This window comes from Mauremys mutica, unplaced genomic scaffold (genome assembly GCF_020497125.1).
Source record: "Mauremys mutica isolate MM-2020 ecotype Southern unplaced genomic scaffold, ASM2049712v1 Super-Scaffold_100033, whole genome shotgun sequence".
NCBI lineage: Eukaryota > Metazoa > Chordata > Testudines > Geoemydidae > Mauremys > Mauremys mutica.
The window spans coordinates 286,204-306,484 of record NW_025423255.1 but is presented as its reverse complement, the minus strand read 5'-3'; the positions used below and the strand labels follow the sequence as shown (position 1 = coordinate 306,484).

At 49.4% G+C, this 20,281-nt stretch overlaps 1 protein-coding gene and 1 long non-coding RNA gene across 2 annotated transcripts in view; both read left to right on the top strand.

Annotated features, from left to right (window-relative positions):
- Positions 1–18,294, top strand: part of LOC123358218 (zinc finger protein 420-like) — a gene marked incomplete at both ends in the record, with an annotated part of 84,126 nt that extends 65,832 nt beyond the window's left edge. The window contains one exon of the mRNA XM_045000883.1: positions 17,562–18,294. Coding sequence (XP_044856818.1) covers positions 17,562–18,294 — 733 coding nt within the window. The remainder of the gene's footprint in view (positions 1–17,561) is intronic.
- LOC123358219 lies at positions 330–7,928 on the top strand. The gene is made up of 3 exons (XR_006575692.1): positions 330–392; positions 7,143–7,298; positions 7,868–7,928. It is a non-coding gene; the product is annotated as an uncharacterized LOC123358219 (long non-coding RNA).
- Positions 18,295–20,281: the final 1,987 nt, after the last annotated feature.

The following is a 20,281-nucleotide window of genomic DNA, read 5'->3' as shown; positions in this document are numbered from 1 at the left end:
CTCCAGTTTGTCCAGATCATTTTGAATTTTAATTCTGTCCTCCAAAGCACTTGCAACCCCTCCCAGCTTGTTATCATCTGCAAACTTGATAAGTGTAACACAGAGACTCTGTTACTGGGAGGGTTTCAGAGGGTGTCAGAGGGTTACACCCTGGTGGGAGGGGACTAGGCGTGTACTGGAATAAGGTCACTCTGTGCTTCACAGTGTGGCAGAACCTAGAATGTCCATTACCAGGGAAAAATGCTGGGGGGAATCGACATATGGAAAGGACAGAAACCCTGTCTGAACTCACATTGCCCTTCTCGCCCTGGCAGGCTACACAATAACGTCCACATTTCGCCCCAAATCATCCCCTCCAGGGGAAGGAAATGGCTGCAATGGAGCTGGCTCAGGTAAGGGATTCTCAGGGAGCTGGTGGTGGGTTCTGGTTGGAGGGAGAGGAGCAGTAAATGTATAGGAGGGTGGGAGGCAGGAACTATCTAGGGTGTGGAATGGGAGGGGAAAGGATGTGACAAACCTGCTGAGACTTGTGTACTCTAGGGTGTGATGGGTTGTCACCCCGGGGTGCAGTCTGGGGAGTTTCTGGGAACCGCTGTGCCCTCTAACCCTCAAGCTGGGCTGGTCCTTCTGTCACGGAGTGTGGGGGAGTCCGGTCCTGCACCCCCCTGCCTGGGACTCACAGTGACTCTCAGCCAACCAGTAAAACAGAAGATTTATTGGGCAACAGGAATGCAGGTTACAGCAGAGCTGGGAGGCACAGCCAGGACCCCTCCATCAAGCCCCTCTGGGGTCCAAGAAGATTTGTCCCCTAAATTCCAACCTCCCAGCCCAAAACCGAAACTAAACTCCCCTCCCTCCAGCCGGCTCCTTCCTTCGTCCACCTTCCCGGGCAAAGGTGTTGACACCGCTCCCTGCTCCCTGGCTCAGGTTACAGGCTGAGCACTTGTCTCTCCCCTAAAGTAATCCCCGGCTCTCCCATCTCCCACACAGATAGCCCCTACTCCATCACAGCTCTCCCCCTTTGAGACTGAACTGAGCGGGGTCACTCTGCCCAGTGACCTGAGGAAGTTCAGGGCCCCCTCTCCGGGACAGCGCGTCCGCTATCAGGTTGGCACTTCCCTTCACATGAACCACGTCCATGTCATAGTCCTGCAGGATCAGGCTCCACCTCAGGAGCTTGGCGTTGGCTCCTTTCATCTGGTGCAGCCAGGTCATGGGAGAGTGGTCGGTGTACACGGTGAAGTGTTGCCCAAAGAGATATGGCTCTAGTTTCTTAAGGGCCCACACCATGGCCAGGCATTCCTTCTCGATGGCCGCGTAGTTCTGCTCCCGGGGTAGCAACTTCTTGCTCAGGTACACGATAGGGTGTCTCTCCCCCTTTTCATTCTCCTGCATTAACACCGTCCCCAGTCCCGTGTCTGAGGCGTCGGTGAACACCATAAAGGGCTTGTCAAAATCTGGGTTTGCCTATTACCTTTGCACTTCTCAGCCTTTATGGTTAGCCCAGCCTTCTGGAGTCGGTCCAGCACTTGTTTAACCTGGGACACGTGGTCCTCCCAGGTCTGGCTAAAGACGCAGATGTCGTCAATATACGCCACGGCAAAACTCTCCATCCCCCGCAGGAACTGATCCACCAGGCGCTGGAAGGTGGCCGGCGCTCCCTTGAGGCCGAAGGGCAGGATCAGAAACTCGTAGAGCCCCAGAGGGGTGATAAAGGCCGATTTCAGCCTGGCATCTGCATCCAGCAGCACTTGCCAGTAGCCCTTTGTAAGATCCATGGTGGTGAGGTACCGAGCGCCTCCCAGCTTGTCTAGGAGCTCGTCAGGCCTGGGCATGGGGGTAGGCATCAGATACGGTGATGGCATTGAGCTTTCGATAGTCCACACAGAACCGGATCGACCCATCCCTTTTGGGGACCAGCACCACCGGCGAGGCCCAAGGGCTGGAAGACGGCTGGATCACGCCCAAAGCCAGCATGTCCCTGACCTCTCTTTGTAGGTCCTGGGCAGTTTTCCCGGTGACCCGAAAAGGGGAACATCTTATAGGGGGATGTGACCCAGTCTCTACCCGTTGGACAGTCAAATTAATGCGTCCAGGCTGGTTGGAAAACAGCTGTCGGTATAGATGCAGCACCCCTGTGATCTCAGCATGCTGGGCCAGGGTCAGCTGATCAGAGAGGGGAATTGCCTCCAGGGGGGAACCAGCTTTTGTCCCAGGGAATAGATCCACTAAAGGGTCATCTCCCTGCTCCTCCCAATGTCCACACATGGCCAACACCACATTCCCCCTGTCATAGTATGGCTTCATCATATTCACATGGTGCACCCAGCGGTGATCAGCCCGGTTCGACAGCTCCACCACATAGTTTACCTCATTTAGTTGCTTGACAACCTTGAAGGGCCCTTCTCAGGTAGCCTGGAGTTTGTTTTTCCTCATGGGGATGAGAACCATCACTTGATCCCCGGTGGCGAAGGTGCAGGCCCGTGCCGTGCGGTCATACCAGACCTTCTGCTTCCTCTGGGCTCTGGCCAGATTCTCCCTGGCCAGGCCCATGAGCTCGGCCAGTCTTTCCCGGAAGGTCAGGACATACTCCACCACTGACTCTCCATCGGGAGCGACCTTCCCTTCCCATTCGTCTCTCATCAGGTCCAGGGGCCCCCTTACCCGCCTTCCATATAACAGTTTGAAAGGCAAAAACCCAGTAGATTCCTGGGGTACCTCCCTGTACGCGAACAGCAGGTGAGGTAAGTACTTGTCCCAGTCCTGCGGGTGCTGATTCATAAATGTTTTTAGCATCATCTTTAGCATCCCACTGAACCTTTCCACCAGCCCGTTGGTCTGGGGGTGATACGCTGAGGCCCAGTTGTGCTGGACCCCACATTTCTCCCACAAGCACCGGAGCAGGGCCGACATGAAGTTGGACCCCTGGTCCGTTAAGACTTCCTTGGGGAACCCCACCCGGCTGAAAATGGTCAGCGGCGCATCTGCCACGGTGTCTGCTTCGATAGAGGACAAGGCCACCGCCTCAGGATAGCGAGTGGCGAAGTCTACTACCACCAGAATGTATTTCTTCCCCGACCGGGTCGCCTTGCTGAGAGGTCCCACTATGTCCATGGCCACCTTCTGGAAAGGTTCTTCTATAATGGGTAAAGGCCTCAAAGCTGCTTTCCCCTTGACTCGGGCCTTCCCCACCCGCTGGCAGGGTCACAGGATCGGCAGTACTGTCGAACATGGGTAAAGACCCCAGGCCAGTAAAAGTTCTGTAGCAGCCTCTGCCTGGTGCGCCGGATTCCCTGGTGCCCTGCAAGAGGGATGTCATGGGCCAGGTACAGCAGCTTGTGGCGAAACTTCTGGGGAACCACCAGCTGCCTCCTGATCCCCCGTGACTCCACCTCCCCGGGGGGAGCCCATTCTCGGTACAGGAACCCCTTCTCCCACAGGAACCTCTCCTTGCAACCTCTCCTCATGGTCTGTACCGCACTGAGGTTAGCCCATTCCCTGGGCTTCCGCAAGGAGGGATCCTTCTGCAACTCGGCCTGGAACTCAGCAGCTGGGACAGGGATGGGGACCTGTTCTCTCTCGCTGGCTGGGTCTGAGGCCGCAGCCCCTCTGAGCCGTGTCCCTGGTCGGTCCCTCCCCTCGGGCAGAGTACCTTCCCCGTTGTCAGGGTGCAGTGCCCTGCACCGACTCTGACTACGGGTCACGACCAGGGCACCCCGGGCATTGCTGGGCCAGACCTCCAGGTCCCCCACCATTAACACCTCCGTGGGCAAATATGGGTGTACCCCCACGTCCTTGGGGCCCTCCTTGGCCCCCCACTTCAGGTGTACCCTCGCCATGGGCACTTTGAATGGGGTCCCGCCCACGCCCATCAGGGTCAGGTAGGTGTAAGGCAACATCCGATCTGAGGCCACCACCTTGGGTCGGGCCAGCGTCACCTCTGCGCCCGTGTCCCAGTTCCCAGTGACCTTTCTCCCATTTACCTCCAGGGAAACAAGGCACTCGCTCCGCAGGGGCAGCCTCGCCCCCACCCTGTAAACCAAAAACTCGGAGCCTGGAGCATCCAGCCCCCCAGAGGAGCTGACCTGGGGCCCTCCTCCCTCCTTCGACGGTGGTACGCGGCCAGCCTCCCTTTCCTGGGAACACTGCCCCTCGTCCAGCTGGGTCTCTACCAAGTTAATCTGGTGTGAGGTCGGTCTGCTCAGTCTGTCCTTGAGCCTGGGGCACTGGGATCGTATGTGGCCCCTCTGGCCACATTGATAGCAGCTCATGTCCCCTTGGTCCCCTCGATCTGGTCGGTTGTCCCTGACGCTAGGCATTCCCCTTGGGAGGGGGTTCTCCCGATTCCCCCTTTGGGTGGTCCCAGGATGACTCTCTCTCTGCATCGCAGCGGGCCTGTTCCTTTGGGGCTCCTCCCTGCCACCCCCCGACCGGCTCTTCACAAAGTCATCGGCCAGCCGCCCTGCATGTTGCGGGTTCTCCGGCTTTTGGTCCCTCAACCACAGCCTCAGGTCGGATGGGCACCGCTCATACAGTTGCTCCAGTAGCAGCAGTTTAATCACGTCCCCCTTCGTCTGGGCCCCATCTGCCCACTTGCTGACGTATCCCTCCATGCGGACGGCTAGTTGCAGATAGGAGACCTCAGGGGTTTTATACTGACTCCGGAACCTCTCCCGGTACATCTCAGGAGTCAGCCCAAACTCGCGCAGCAGGGCCTGCTTGAATAGTTCGTAGTTCCCTTTCTCCGCCTCTTCCAGCTGGCCGTACAATGCCACGGCCTTGGGGTCCAGTAAGGGGGTGAGAACTCGGAGCCTGTCCACAGGATCTAGCTGGTGCAGCTTGTAGGCCATCTCAAAGGCATCCAGGAAGTCATCCATGTCCTTTCCCTCCTTACGCTGGGGCAGGATGCACTTACCAAAGCTCTGCGCAGTCCTGGGCCCCCCCTCACTCACCGCAGCCGGGGGCTCACTGCCCCTCAGCCTCACCAGTTCCAGCTCATGATGATGCTGTCTCTCTTTCTCCTCCCGGTCATGGTCTCTCTGTCGCTCCTCATGGTCTCTCTGTCTCTTTCTCCTCCCGGTCATGTTCTCTCTGTTTCTCACGATCCTCCAGCTCTCTCAGTTTTAGCTCCTTCTCCCATTCCAGCCGCTTCCGCTCCACGGATGCCGAGCGTCTCCGGGACGATCCCCTGCTGGGGGGTGAGCTTCGCCGGGAGGATCCCCTGCTGGCCGGAGGGGTCACAGTGCCCTCGGTATTCACTGGGCTCCTCCCCGCCCTTCCCCTAGGCATAGGGATGGGGGGTCTCGGGAAGCCCTCAGCTGCCGGCTGACCACTCCCAGCTGGGACAGACACTGGGGCCTGCGCTGCATCTGCCAGGCTGCTTCCCTCAGACACTGGGATCAGTTCATTCAAGTGGTCTCCCTCCTCCAGCTGGGCAATCAGCTGGTCCTTGGTGAGCCTCCCTCTGCGCAGCCCCCTCTGCTTGCACAGCTCCACCAGGTCGCACTTACGCCGCTTGGCATACATCTTCCTGCTGGCCACTCGCAGGCCGGGGTGCTCACCGCTCCCCACGGTTTCCAGGGAGACCCCTAGTGCACCAGCCCTTCTTGAGGTCACCACCTCTCTGCCAGGGTCAAGCCGCAGACTCCTCCGCCCCTGGGACTGCTCGCTGCAATCCCCCGGGGGACCCTGTTACTGCAAATTCTTTCTCTCTGGTCACACACTCCCAGGGGTTAATTACCCCTAAAATTGTCCCTTTCTTTTACTGCTCCCCAGTCACTTACTGCAGGAAGCGCCGTCCATGGGGGTGCAGTAAATCCCACTGTTGCCACCAGTTGTCACGGAGTGTGGGAGAGTCTGGTCCTGCACCCCTCTTCCTAGGACTCACAGTGACTCTCGGCCAGCCAGTAAAACAGAAGGTTTATTGGACAACAGGAATGCAGGTTACAGCAGAGCTTGGAGGCACAGCCAGCACCCCTCAGTCAAGCCCCTCTGGGGTCCAGGAAGCTTAATCCCCTAAATTCCAACCACCCAGCCCAAAACCAAAACTAAACTCCCCTCCCTCCAGCCGGCCCCTTCCTTTGTCCACCTTCCCGGGCAAAGGCGTTGACACCGCTCCCTGGCTCAGGTTACAGGCTGAGCACTTGTCTCTCACCTAAAGTAATCCCTGGCTCTCCCCCACACAGACAGCCCCTACTCCATCACACCTTCTCACACTGCTTTGCTGGACATTCAGCCAGCCTCTTTAAGCCCTGTTATCACCCAACACGACAGCAGGTGGCGCCATTTAGGGTATGATGGGTTGTCACCCCGGGGTGCAGTCTGGGGAGCTTCTGGGAACCGCTGTGTCCTCTAACCCTCAAGCTGGGCTGCCCCTTCTCACGCTGCTTTGCTGGAGATTCAGCCAGCCTCTCCATTGCCTGTTATCACCCAACACGAGAGCAGGTGGCGCCATACACCCAACTAAGCTACCTGAGCGCTTTACCTAAGCCACTCAAGGAGAGAGAGAAGACAACAGCCAATTTCCCTGCAATAAGTGTTAGCAAACAGATCAAAGCAGGTGACTTAGCAAATGACCAAAAACTCAAAAAAGCCTAACATACTATCTGGATAGAATTTTTGAATTAGCAATTTCTCACCCTGACTGATGATAGAAGCAGTCCCCCAAGTTTCCATACACAAGCTAGAAATCCCTTTACCCTGGGACCAGCACATCCCCCAGTTCAGTCTTTGTTCCTCAGGTGCTTCCAGGAGTTCTTTTGTGTGCGGAATGAGGCCAAGAGATGCCATCACACCCCACCTTATGTAGCTTTTCCATATGGCAGGAACCCTTTGTTCCAAACTCAGTTCCCAGTCCAGTTTGTGACACTAAATGGAGTTTAGTGTCAAATGGTCTGGTCACATGCTCTAGCATGTCCTGCTGAGTCATAGTAGCCGTGACTCATAGGCTGGCTGAAACATTCACAGGAAGGCTAAGCTCTTCCACGGTCCATTGTCTTTGTTGATGAGCCATGAACACTGTCTGGCTTCTTTGTTGTACCTGAAAGGCTTGTTGTGGCTGTTACCCAGAGTAAGCACAGTTGAAATACAGATACAGAGTCAATATCCATAACTTCAGATACGAACATGATATGTGCACACAGGGCTGCCAACAGGGGAGTTTGCAGGGGGAGGTGGAAGGGGGAGGCACCGTGTCCCCTGTGCTCCCCAGGTAAGAATGCCGAGCGAGGCCGAGACAGCAGCAGCCATGAGCCAAGAAGCAGAGGACACACCGAGGATGAGAGCATGCAGCAGCTGCGGTATGTACCTGGTCCTAGCGGGGGACCCAGAACAGTACTATGTATGCATGAAGTGCCGCCTAATAGAGCTGCTGGAGGAAAAGATCCAGGGCCTAGAGCTGCAGGTAGAAACTCTGATAGAGAATAGAAGGGGGTTTGAGCAGCTGATGGAGCAATGGCAAGCAGTAACTGAAGGGGAACGCCCAGGGGCACAGGGGGGAGCAGGGGCTGAGGCCAATGAGGGGGGACCACCAGATGAGGCAGATGGGCGGTGGAAGCATGTGACCGTGAGAAGCAGGCCAAGGAAAAGGAGAGCCAGTGAGGGGGAAATTGAGCTAAGGAACAGGTTTGAAGGTTTGGAGAATGAGGAAGGGGTAAAGCAGGTGGTAGCTGACGGTGGGAGGCCAAGGAAAAAGAGACGAGCGGCCAGTCCCATAGAAAAAGGGGAGGAGTCTATGGAGGTAGCACCAAGTTTGGGCCCAGGGAGGATACAGGATGGCTTAAGGGGAACCACAAGGGATGATAGGAATGGAAGGAGCTTGCAACCAGGGGGGGACGGAGGATAGGTTAGAGGACCGCACTGTCCCCAGGCGAAGGCAGGTCTACGTGATTGGGGATTCCATACTGAGAAGGTTGGACAGGCCTGTGACCAGGGCCGATCCGGAGAACAGAAGGGTGTGCTGTCTACCGGGCGCTAAAATACGGGATGTGGACTGAGGTTGAAAAGGATCCTAAGAGGAGCAGGTAAGAACCCTTTGGTCATCCTACATGTGGGAACGAATGACACGGCTAGATTCTCGCTAGAAAGGATCAAGGGAGACTATGCTAGGTTGGGTAAGACGCTCAAGGAAATTGAGGCTCAGGTGATCTTCAGTGGGATCCTACCTGTCCCTAGGGAAGGGCGCCAAAGGGGTGACAGGATCGTGACGATTAATAGTTGGCTGAGGGAGTGGTGTTACAAGGAGGGCTTTGGGATGTATGGGCACTGGGAGGCTTTTGGGGACAGACAACTGTTCTCACGGGATGGGCTCCACCTAAGTAGGGAAGGAAGTAGACTTCTAGGAGGGAGGCTGGCTCATCTGATTAAAAGAGCTTTAAACTAGACACTGGGGGGAGACTGTTGGGAGAGGTCCTGGTGCTCTCCACGCCAGATTTGTACATTGGGAGTGAGAACAACAAGATAACAACAGATATAGCCAGAGGGGGACAGTTAGGTGTAAGGAAGAGGGGGGGGACGGATACTAGATCTACAAGTCATACTGGAAGTACTGGGTCCCTAACAAGTTGGGTGAAAAGAGGGAGAGGAGCCCAACAGGAAAAATTAGGATGTTTGTTCACCAATGCGAGAAGCTTAGGTAACAAAATGGAGGAACTGGAGCTCCTGGTCCGAGAATTGAAACCGGATATCGTAGGAATAACCGAAACATGGTGGAACGGTAGCCATGACTGGAGTACAGGTATGGAAGGGTATGTGCTATTTAGGAAGGACCGATGCAAAGGTAAAGGTGGGGGAGTAGCATTGTATATCAATAATGAGGTGAAATGTAATGAAATAACTAGCAATGCAATGGATAATACGGAGTCTGTCTGGGCAATGGTCACATTGGGGAAGAAAACTACCAGAGCCTCACCCGGGATAGTGCTTGGGGTGTGCTATAGACCGCCGGGATCTAGCTTGGAGACAGATAGAGAGCTCTTTAATGTTTTTAAGGAAGTAAATACTAATAGGAACTGCTTGATCATGGGGGACTTTAACTTCCCGGATATAGATTGGGAAACAAATGCTAGTAATAATAATAGGGCTCAGCTTTTCCTAGACGTGATAGCTAATGAATTCCTTCATCAAGTGGTTGCTGAACTGACGAGGGGGGATGCCATTTTAGATTTGATTTTGGTGAGTAACGAGGACCTTGTTGAGGAAATTGTTGTAGGGGACAACCTTGGCTCGAGTGATCATGAGCTAATTCGTTTCAAAATAAATGGGAGGATAATCAATAGTGCATCTGAGACTAGGATTTATGATTTCAAAAGGGCTAACTTTACTAAATTAAGGCGACTAGTTAGGGAAGTGGACTGGACTAACATACTTGGGGATCTAAAGGCAGATGACGCCTGGAGTTACTTCAGGTTGAAGTTGCAGGAGTTGTCAGAGGCATGTATCCCGAGAAGGGGAAAATGGCTCATAGGTAGCAGTTTTAGACCGAGCTGGATGAGCAAGCGTCTTAGAGGGGTCATTAAGAAAAAACAGAAAGCGTACCAGGAGTGGAAAATGGGAGGGATCAGCAAAGAAACCTACCTTATTGAGGTCAGAGGGTGTAGGGAAGCAGTAAGAAAGGCAAAGCGACGGGTGGAGATGGACCTAGCGAAGGGGATTAAAACCAATAGCAAACGGTTTTTTTAGCCATATAAATAGGAAGAAAACCAAGAAAGAAGAAGTGGGACCGCTTAAAACTTTAAACGGAGTGGAGATTAGGGATAATCTTGGAATGGCACAATATCTGAACGAATATTTTGCCTCGGTCTTTAATGAGGCTAATGAAGGGCTAAGGAATAGTGATAGAGGGACCGATGGGAATGAAAATATGGGGGTAGACATTACGGTATCTGAGGTAAAAGCCAAACTTGAACAGCTTAACGGAAGTAAATCGGGGGGCCCGGATAATCTTCATCCTAGAATATTAAGGGAATTGGCGAGTGATATTGCTAGCCCGTTAGCGATAATTTTTAATAAATCTCTAAATTCGGGGATTGTACCGTTTGACTGGAGATTAGCGAATGTAGTTCCTATATTCAAGAAGGGGAAAAAAAGTGACCCGGGTAACTACAGGCCTGTTAGTTTGACATCTGTAGTATGCAAAGTCATGGAGAAAATCTTAAAAGAGAGAGTGGTTCCGGAGCATGAGTCCGATGGCAACTGGGATAGATTACAGCATGGATTTACGAAAGGTAGATCGTGCCAAACCAACCTGATCTCCTTCTTTGAGAAAGTGACAGATTTTTTAGACAAGGGAAATGCGGTAGATCTAATATATCTGGATTTCAGTAAGGCGTTTGATACGGTACCGCATGAGGAATTACTGGTTAAATTGGAAAAGATGGGGATCGAAATGAAAATCCAGAGGTGGATAAGGAGCTGGTTAAAGGGGAGACTGCAGAGGGTCGTATTGAAGGGGGAACTGTCAGGGTGGAGGGGGGTTACCAGTGGAGTTCCTCAAGGTTCGGTTTTGGGTCCGATTTTATTCAATCTATTTATTGCTGACCTGGGAACCAAGAGTAGGAGTGGGCTAATAAAGTTTGCGGATGACACCAAGTTGGGAGGTATTGCCAATTCGGAAAAGGATCGGGATATCCTCCAGGGAGATTTGGATGACCTTGTAAACTGGAGTATTAGAAACAGGATGAAATTCAATAGTGAAAAGTGTAAGGTTATGCATTTAGGGATGACTAACATGAATTTTAGTTATAAGCTGGGGACGCACCAGTTGGAAGTAACGGAGGAGGAGAAGGACCTAGGAGTCCTGGTTGATCGTAGGATGACTATGAGTAGGCAATGTGATGTGGCCGTTAAAAAAGCTAATGCGGTCTTGGGATGCATTAGGCGAGGTATTTCTAGTAGGGATAAGGAGGTGCTAGTCCCGTTATATAAGGCGTTGGTGAGACCTCATTTGGAGTATTGTGTGCAGTTTTGGTCTCCCATGTTTAAGAAGGATGAATTCAAACTGGAACGGGTACAAAGAAGGGCCACTAGAATGATCCGAGGAATGGAAGGCCTGTCGTATGAAAGGAGACTTGAGGAGCTCGGTTTGTTTTCCTTAACCAAAAGAAGGATAAGAGGAGATATGATTGCACTCTTTAAATATATCAGAGGGATAAATACCAGGGAAGGAGAGGAATTATTTCAGCTCAGTGCTAATGTGGACACGAGGACAAACGGATATAAATTGTCAGTCAGGAAATTCAGGCTTGAAATTAGACGAAGGTTTCTAACCATCAGGGGAGTGCAATACTGGAACAGCCTACCGAGGGAAACAGTGGGGGCGAAGGACCTCCATGACTTTAAGATTAAGCTAGATAAGTTTATGGAGGAGATGGTATGATAGGATAACGGGCTTAGTCAATAGGTCAATTAAGGGCCACACTGAAGTAAATAGTACAATGGGTCAATGATATGATATAACATTTTTCAAGAGGGTATAGCTGGAGAGTCTTGCCCGCATGCTCGGGGTTCAGCTGACCGCCATATTTGGGTCGGGAAGGAATTTTCCTCCAGGGAAGATTGGCAGTGGCCCTGGAGGTTTTTCGCCTTCCTCCGAAGCATGGGGCAGGGGTCGCTTGCTAAAGGAGTGGGTGGAGCGGCTTATGTGGCCTGCATCTTGCAGGAGGTCAGACTAGATGATCATAATGGTCCCTTCTGATCTTGAATTCTATGATTCTATGATTCTAAATAGGACAATCATATTCAGCAAATCATAACTTTTCCAATGACACTGAACATGACGCATCTTGCACAAAATGCCTCATAATTATGTCCTAATCATTTGATAATCATACCACTAGGCTGCATGTGGGGTGTAGTGTCAGGGCCTAATTTCAAGGCACAGGTGTTTGGGAATGAAACTTCCCCTCTTTGTGGAACAGGAAATAACCCTCTAGCCATGGCTGTGAAAACTACCCAGACTCCCAGTGCTGAAGCCTGAACCAACTGACACTTCATTAGTTACCACCAACCCCGATCTTTGTGGCAACTGCGAACTTTATCCGTGATGATTTTATATTCTCTTCCAGGTCATTGATAAGAATGTTAAATAACACAGGGCCAAGAACCAATCCTTGTGGGAACCCCCTAGAAAGAAATCTACTCAAGCATGGTTCCCCATTTACAATCATAGTTTTTAATCTATTTAATGTATGTTGTGTTTATTTTGTATCATTCTAGTTTTCTAGTCAAAATGTTGTGCTGAACCAAGTCATATGCCTTACAGAAGTTTAGGTGTATTTCATCAATACTATTAGTTGCAACCAAACTTTTGATCTCATGCAATAAGGATATCCAGTTAGTTTGATTGGATCTGTTGTCTCTGAACCTTTGTTAATTGGTACTAATTATATTACCCTCCTTTCATTCTTTATTAATTAAATCCATATTCGCTGCTCCATTATCTTGCCCAGTATCAGACTAACACTCTCATAATTAGCTGGGTCATCTCTTTTACACTTTTAAAATATTGGCACGGCATTAGCTTTAGTCCAGTCTTCTGGAATTTCCCCAGTGTTCCAAGTCCTAATTATAATCACCATTAAAAGTCCACCACACTCCTCCACCAGGTCTTTCAAAACTCTTGGGATACAAGTTATCTGGACCTGCTTATTTAAACATGTCTAACTGTAATAGCTGCTGTTCAACATCCTCGTGAGTTATTGTTGGAATGGAAAGACTGTCGTCGTCAACGTCTTATATGACTTACATCATCCGTTTTTCTCCAAATCCAGGAGAGAAATATTTATTGAACGCTTTTACCTCTTCTACATTATTTTTGATAATTCTGCCATTTCCATCTAGTAATTTGCCACTTCCATTGTTAGGATTAATTTTGTACTTAATATACTTTTTAAAAACTTCCTTCTTATTTTCATTAATTGGTCATTGATTTCTGATAGCTTCCCTTGCCAACTTTCTACAATTCTGACCTTCTATTCTTTACTATTGACTTCCCCTTTCTTCCATATATTTTATTTGGAGAGTGGTGGGATTCCTACCAGGGAGCCACCAGCAGGGTCCAGAGCCAGCCCCATCTCCTATATTAAGCTCTGGCTAGTAGGTATGTGATAAATGTGAAGATCCTGCCTCCGTCTGTCAGCTGGGAGACACAGAGGTTCTCTCTTTCCACCCTCTGATGCCTCCTGGCTGCTCTAAGCAAGGTGGGGTGGGACTCTGTTAACATGTGACTCCCAGAGCTTCCATTTCCCTGGTGCTGCTGTTCCGTGAATAGTGGGGCTGTGAGTGGGGCAGCAGGTACTGAGTGTTGGACTCTTGCTCTTTCAGGGGCCGGTGACCTTTGAGGAGGTGGCTGTGTATTTCACCAGGGAAGAGGGGGCTCTGCTGGACCCCACTCAGAGAGCCCTCTACAGGGGTGTCATGCAGGAGAACTATGAGAATGTGACCTCGCTGGGTAAGGAGTCCTGTCCCCTGGCTTATTAGAAGCTGTGGGGTCTCTGAAGAACCTGAGTAGTAATAACTTTATACCTTTATTTGTCATACAAGTTTCCTTGCTCCCCCTTTTTTTGCCTTATCTCCCACCCACTAGTATCATTTGCCTTTTTGGTGCCGTCAGTCATTTTAAAATTGCATTTAATGTATCCTTATTGGATACATTAATAACTGTAGCTTTCATGCCTATTCCTCATTTTAAGAGGAAAATATACCTCCTATAGAATTCTAAATTGAGTAAATAGGTGTATGACTCATGCATGGCTTGTGTGACAGTCAGATGAGCTCCTATTTTGATAGGAGAGCGTATAATGTTGCCATTCAGGACCCCACGGATGAAGGGAGGACAGAGCTGTGGGAAGGGAGGAGAAGAGGGGAGTAGATAATTCTGGGGTGTCAGGACATGGGGAGGGTGTGTGCAGGGTTAGAGCTAAGAAGCAGCAGGGAGGGATGAGGTTGTGAGAGATGAGGAGGGAACACAAGAAGCTCCCAAGGTGCCGGCAGGTGGTGCTGGCTGAGAGTAATGGGAAGAAGTGGAGAGGAGTGTGGAGGAAGGGCACCGAGGAAGTGGCTCGTTGTCAGGTGCTGAAGCTAAGTGGCCTGTCCTTGTGGAAGAGTGGGAGCCCTTGAGGGTCTAGTGCACTCAAGGGGCACCTCCCAAGGACTGTTTAAAAGCCAGGGCATTGCACAGATCCTATGGATCCATGACCGTGCCAGAGGTTCAGCCTTATGGGAAAAATATATAAAACAAGAAAAGTATCTAAATGCGTGTTTACCATCGCTCCCTCTCAGTCCTCAGGGGAATCCCTGATCTGTTCCAAAGTGTATTAAAACCTTCCTTAAAGGCTTACCTCTTGGTTATCAGGTCATGTCCATTTGTTAGAGGGTTTTCCCTTCACCCTCCCACTTCCCTGGTTCTTGTCACGCAGACAGCAAGCAGCAAATGACCAGAAGTCTGAAGCACAGATAATGCGATGTTTATTGGGTTTATTTCCAAGCAAGCATATTCCACTGCCCTAATGAACTTACACCTAGAAAAAATAATTATGCAGCAGACAGAAACAATTAGAGAACCAGACTGATTAACAAGGTTAAAGTGGTGGCCATAAAGATAAAACAGTACAGAAATGAGGGTTTCACAACCATTGATAAGTGATTTCTTTCCAGACAGGCTGCTATCAAACTAAGTTTTCTTTATCCATCTTAAGATCTGTATCTTTATCTGGTGGCGATGGGCACTATCAGGACAGGATCATCTTCCTAACAGCCCAATAGCACCTTATTTCAGTGTGACTGGTTTGGGATGTGAGGATGTGACCCTTCGCTTCCCAGCTTATGGCTGCCCCTGCTGCTTAGCCAAAGGCCTTAGCCTAAGAACAAGGCCTCAGCCTATCCTAGTGAGAGAAGGCCCTTACACAGGCAGACTGAGATTTTGATAATTAGCTAGTTACAGGGGTATAAAGACAAAGTGATAAAAATACACCTACGTTCTTAAAGTCTAGGCTTTACAGGCAGGCCTGAATATCTCTATTCTAACAGTGAGTTCTACCCCTTCCCCCATTCTGTGTCTGTCCTGTCTATTTAGATCGGGGTCGGCAACCTTTCAGCAGTGCTGTGCTGAGTCTTCATTTATTCACTCTAATTTAAGGTTCCGTGTGCCAGTAACACATATTAATGTTTTTAGAAGGTCTCTTTCTATAAGTCTATAATATAGAACTAAACTATTGTTGTATGTAAAGTAAATAAGGTTTTTAAAATGTTTAAGAAGCTTAATTTAAAATGCAGAGCCCCCCCGACCAGGGGCCAGGACCCAGGCAGTGTGAGTGCCACTGAAAATCAGCTTGTGTGCCGCAGGTTGCCTACCCCTGATTTAGATTGTAAATTCTTCAGGGCATGGGCCATCTACTATTCTCTGTTTGCACTTTGCCTAGCACAATGGGGACCCACTGTTAGTTGGTCCTTAGGCACTAAGGTAATGAATATGATTTGTTATAATAGTAACTCTCCTGCCACTTTGAGCCAAGGAAGATGGCCTTGGGATGCGTAGCCTTATTTGGGGTGTGTTAATAATGTTGATTTGATATATCAACTTAATTTAATTTGTATTGTAATTATTTTAATTAATTAATAATACTTAATCATTTATATTAATTAATATGGGTTTAGGCTTGCCAATTTGTTTAATCAGAAGATAAAAGATAAAGATAAAAGTTCGTGTTTCGAATCGGGTTCCACAGAATTGATAAAGGAACCTTCGGGGGTATGACAGGAAGCTCACAGGGAGACAGATATAGTCATAAAGACTTTATTAAACTCAATGAAATAGTAAGTAAATTGTAAAACAGGTAGAATTACAGAGTTACAATTGTATTACTGTTGTTCAGGAGATACATATGATGATACAATATTATGTGCTGCAAACTTCGGTTAATATTCACACCCTGTTTTGATAAACTGCTGTTGGCCTCGCCTCTGGCGGTTCTGGTTTCCCAGCTCTTGCAAGGGAAACTAATGCAAAGAGCTGTCAAATCTACTTTGGAATTTACTTTTTAGGTCAACTAAATAATCTGATACACAAATTAAAATAAAGTTTAGAGAGACCAAGCTTAGCCGAGTCCCTTTTGAACTTAAGGTTTGAAAAGAAAATAAGTGCAGCGTATTACTGGTTAATAGCTGTCGTAGATGGATAGCATGAATACGTAGTTGAAGATGGTGAAGTGTAGAGAAGAAGGAGGAGGTCGAGGTGGGGGTGGGGATACCATAGTGAGGTAGGTTACCTCTTTTTATAGAAATAAATGCCGGAAATTCTTCCTCTTATGCCCAAATTTCAGTCTTCCCCCATAGAAATGTTAGGGTACGCTTACTCCATAGGCTAGTATGTATGTGCGTATGGATGACAGGTATCTGCGCACTTGTGGGGTACTTGTTCAGTCTGTGAGTGCAACTTTGAAAAATCCCCTTTGCTATTCTTCATTGTCTGTTGGTCTAGGTAAAGGGTCTTAGACCTAAGCATAGGCACTTTGTTTGGGTATAGGAAAAACAGTTCCTTTTCTGAGTAAAAGGGCACAGGATGTAGCTATGCTAACTTTGCTTTAGCTTAAAATGCAGGTTTTTGGCCTGTAGGTTTCTTGCATTACAGCCAAATATTTTTTTAATATGAATTAATAAACCTATCACAATACTGTACTTATAAGAAAAGAGATATTGATGCAGGCAAGCAGATGAATCCTGAGAGCTACAGATGTTACTGTCTAAAAATGAGATGGGGTTAAAACTATGGAATATTCTTTGTGACAAGTATCCCACAAATTCCACTGACCTCCCTTGTTTTCTTTGCCTGCAGTAGGGTTTCCAGTTTCCAAACCTGATGTGATCTCGCAGCTGGAACGAGGGGAAGAGCCGTGGGTCCCGGACCTCCAGGGCTCTGAGAAAGAAGTGGTCCCGAGAGCTTCCTTTGCAGGTGAGGAATTGGTTCAACAACTCAACAACTGCTTAGGAATGCAGGAAACATTTGGGATGCCCTACAAAGACCCTGTGAGCTCTTCAAGTTCAGGATTGTTCCCTGCAGATGTGGAATCATTATGGCAGATGTCACTCATGGCTTCCCTCCTATTCTGACTGACAACTGGCAGCAGGTCCCTCCCTGATCTCACTTTCCCTGAGAGTTATGGTGCAATGAGGACCCAGAACTGATCCCTTCCTCTCTTCTCTGTGGAAGGGTTTGGGGAAAATCAGCACCTGATAGGTTTGATCTCTCCCAGATATATTTTGGTTTCCATTCCTCTCTCTGACATTTCCTTTTTCTCAGGCACAGGGAGTGACCTATGTCTGGATTCTCTCTGTCTCCCATCCGGCGATGGGCTGGTGAGTGAGAATGAGGAGGAGAAACCCCAGCAGGAAGACACTGTGCAAGTAGATCCACATTGGATGTTATCAGGAAGATCCAAAGGGAATGTTTCCAGGAGTTGTGCACTCCTAGAAAACACAAAAGCCTGTGAGACTCAGCAGAGGCCAGAGGAAAACTACAGTAGCCACTCAGCCCTTATTCCACACAACAGAATCAACTTGGAAGAGAGACGCTACATGTGCCATGAGTGCGGGAAAAGCTTCAATCAGCGCTCACACCTTATCACACATCAGAGAATCCACACTGGGGAGACGCCATACACGTGCTCTGAGTGCGGGAAAAGCTTCGGGCAGAGCTCTCACCTTATCGCACATCAGAGAAGCCACACTGGGGAGACGCCCTACCCGTGCTCTGAGTGCGGGAAAAGCTTCGGGGAGAGCTCTCACCTTATCAGACATGAGAGAATCCACACAGGGGAGACGCCCTACACGTGCTCTGAGTGCGGGAAAAGCTTCAATCGACGCTCAAACCTTATTACACATCAGAGAATCCACACAGGGGAGACGTCCTACACGTGCTCTGAGTGCGGGAAAAGCTTCGGGGAGAGCGCTCACCTTATCAGACATGAGAGAATCCACACAGGGGAGACGCCCTACACGTGCTCTGAGTGCGGGAAAAGCTTCAATCGATGCTCAAACCTTATTACACATCAGAGAATCCACACAGGGGAGACGCCCTACACGTGCTCTGAGTGCGGGAAAAGCTTCAATCGACGCTCAAACCTTATCGCACATCAGAGAAGCCACACTGGGGAGACGCCCTACACATGCTCTGAGTGCAGGAAAAGCTTCAGGGAGAGCTCTATCCTTATCAAACATCAGAGAATCCACACTGGGGAGACGCCCTACACGTGCTCTGAGTGCGGGAAAAGCTTCGGGCGGAGCTCTCACCTTATCGTACATCAGAGAAACCACACAGGGGAGAAGCCCTACACGTGCCCTGAGTGTGGGAAAAGCTTCAAACAGAGCTCACACGTTATTACACATCAGAAAATCCACGTGAGAGAGAACTGTTTTAAATCCCTTGACTAGGGCTGGAGAAAGTTTTTTGTTTTTGTTTTTTAAATCACATTTGCTAATTCCCACACAGTGATTTTTGTACCATCTTCACCGTGGTGTCTCAGCTCCACCACATCAGTTGCCTGCTTCTGCCTTTTGCAGCTCATCCTTCTTTGGGGTCAGTCCTGTGATCTTTTCTATCAACTCCTTTCCTTTGAGTCAAATGAGTGTGTTTCCCTCCTGCCAGGAATGTTCGTCAGCTCCAGGTGGGAGAGAGGTTTGATCCCAACAAGCTACACTGAGGCTAAAGCTACCTGTGCCTGACATCCACTAGGACTGTATATGGTGTTGGCTGCTCAAGTTAGTGATCTTGGTGTAACAAGACAATTATAGTTGTTGTGCAGATGCAGCCCAGGTGCAGGGGTTGCCATTAGCTTCCCCCTTGACCTGACCTAAACTCCATCACTTTCCCTAGTCTAAACAAACCCTGAGCATCACGGTTATACTGTTCCCCCATTTCAAAGGCATTGTTAGTCATCGAGTTCACTCTTGGGGAAGAAGTTGTTTCACTCCCAGTTGCTCTGATGTTGGTTCAGGTTGTGCTGCAGAGCAGATATTTTTACTACCATTTTTCTCACTTAAAATATATTGAACTATAACAAAGAGCAGGAACAGGGCAGGGATAGGGGAAAATGTCATTTCACCCTCTGGAACAACAGAAGAAGATGGGGTAAATCAGAGGGATTCCCTTATTCCCCATCACTATCCCAATCCCCCCCTGTTGTGCAGTTGGTTAGGTCAGTATTTTTTCTAAAGGGCTGGGAAGAGGATTCCCTCGTAAATAACTTGTAACTAAACAAAGTGCCCATGCATTGGGCTCCCAACGCCGTTGTGGCCCAGGCCCTGCAGGAAACGGCTCCTGAAGAGATCTCCTTCCTCATTAGCTGCATGTTGCCTATTATTTGGGAAATACAATCCCTAGCTAGGTAGAGATGGGAAAAATGGAAGTGACTTTCCTCTTCAGCTCACCCCTGGGAGATGCTGCAAATGTGTAGAAAATGAAATCCGTGTTGAATGTGCTGTAGCTGCAGAAAGATACCTATTTTTAATAGAGACCTGACATTTGGTGTCTTACAGGGATTCCAAGCCGCACCTGAATTTAGTCCCTAATTTAAATCTGTGCCACCAGATTAAAGAAATAAAAGGGCATAGTTGGGGGAGTTGTACCTCACTGTCGCTACTGATCTGTTGTGCGGTTGGTGAAGAATTCTACGCCAGAGAAGTGTCAAATTAATCCAAGGAAAGTCAAAGATTTGACAAGAGCTCAGGTAGAAATTGCAGGTACTAGTGGTTGATTTTCACCCCTGAGATGGAAGCTATGGTGACCTGTGGCCCAGGTAAACTATTTTTAGAACTTGCTCCCTAGTTAAGTGGCATTGGTCACACTCCTAAAGGACGCCATGATTAAATTGGGCACAACTGTCTTTTACCATTTGGATCCAAAGCACAGAGAGAAACAGCTGATTCCTTCAGAGCCATTCTGTGCCTATGGGTCCCAATCTGGCTGCCTTGTTGGACAAGAAGCACTTCCCTGCTGGCCAAACAATGGCAGCCAATGAGGGAATGTATCAGATGCAAAGTTCAGACTGCAGGATACTTGAATGCTGAGTCCAGAGTCTCTGATTTAGTCTAGGCCTGCACAACTCATAAAGCGGCGAGGGCCATATTACTCCAAAGAAAACAGCTGAGGGATGAAACCCCCCCGGCCTTACTGAACACCAGCCCCCAGCGCTGCCGAGCCCCTCCCCGAAAAAATCCCCCCCAAGGGCCACCCGCCCCATGGAAACAAACCCTCCTTCCCTAGCACCGTCCTGCCAAAACGGTGGCATTG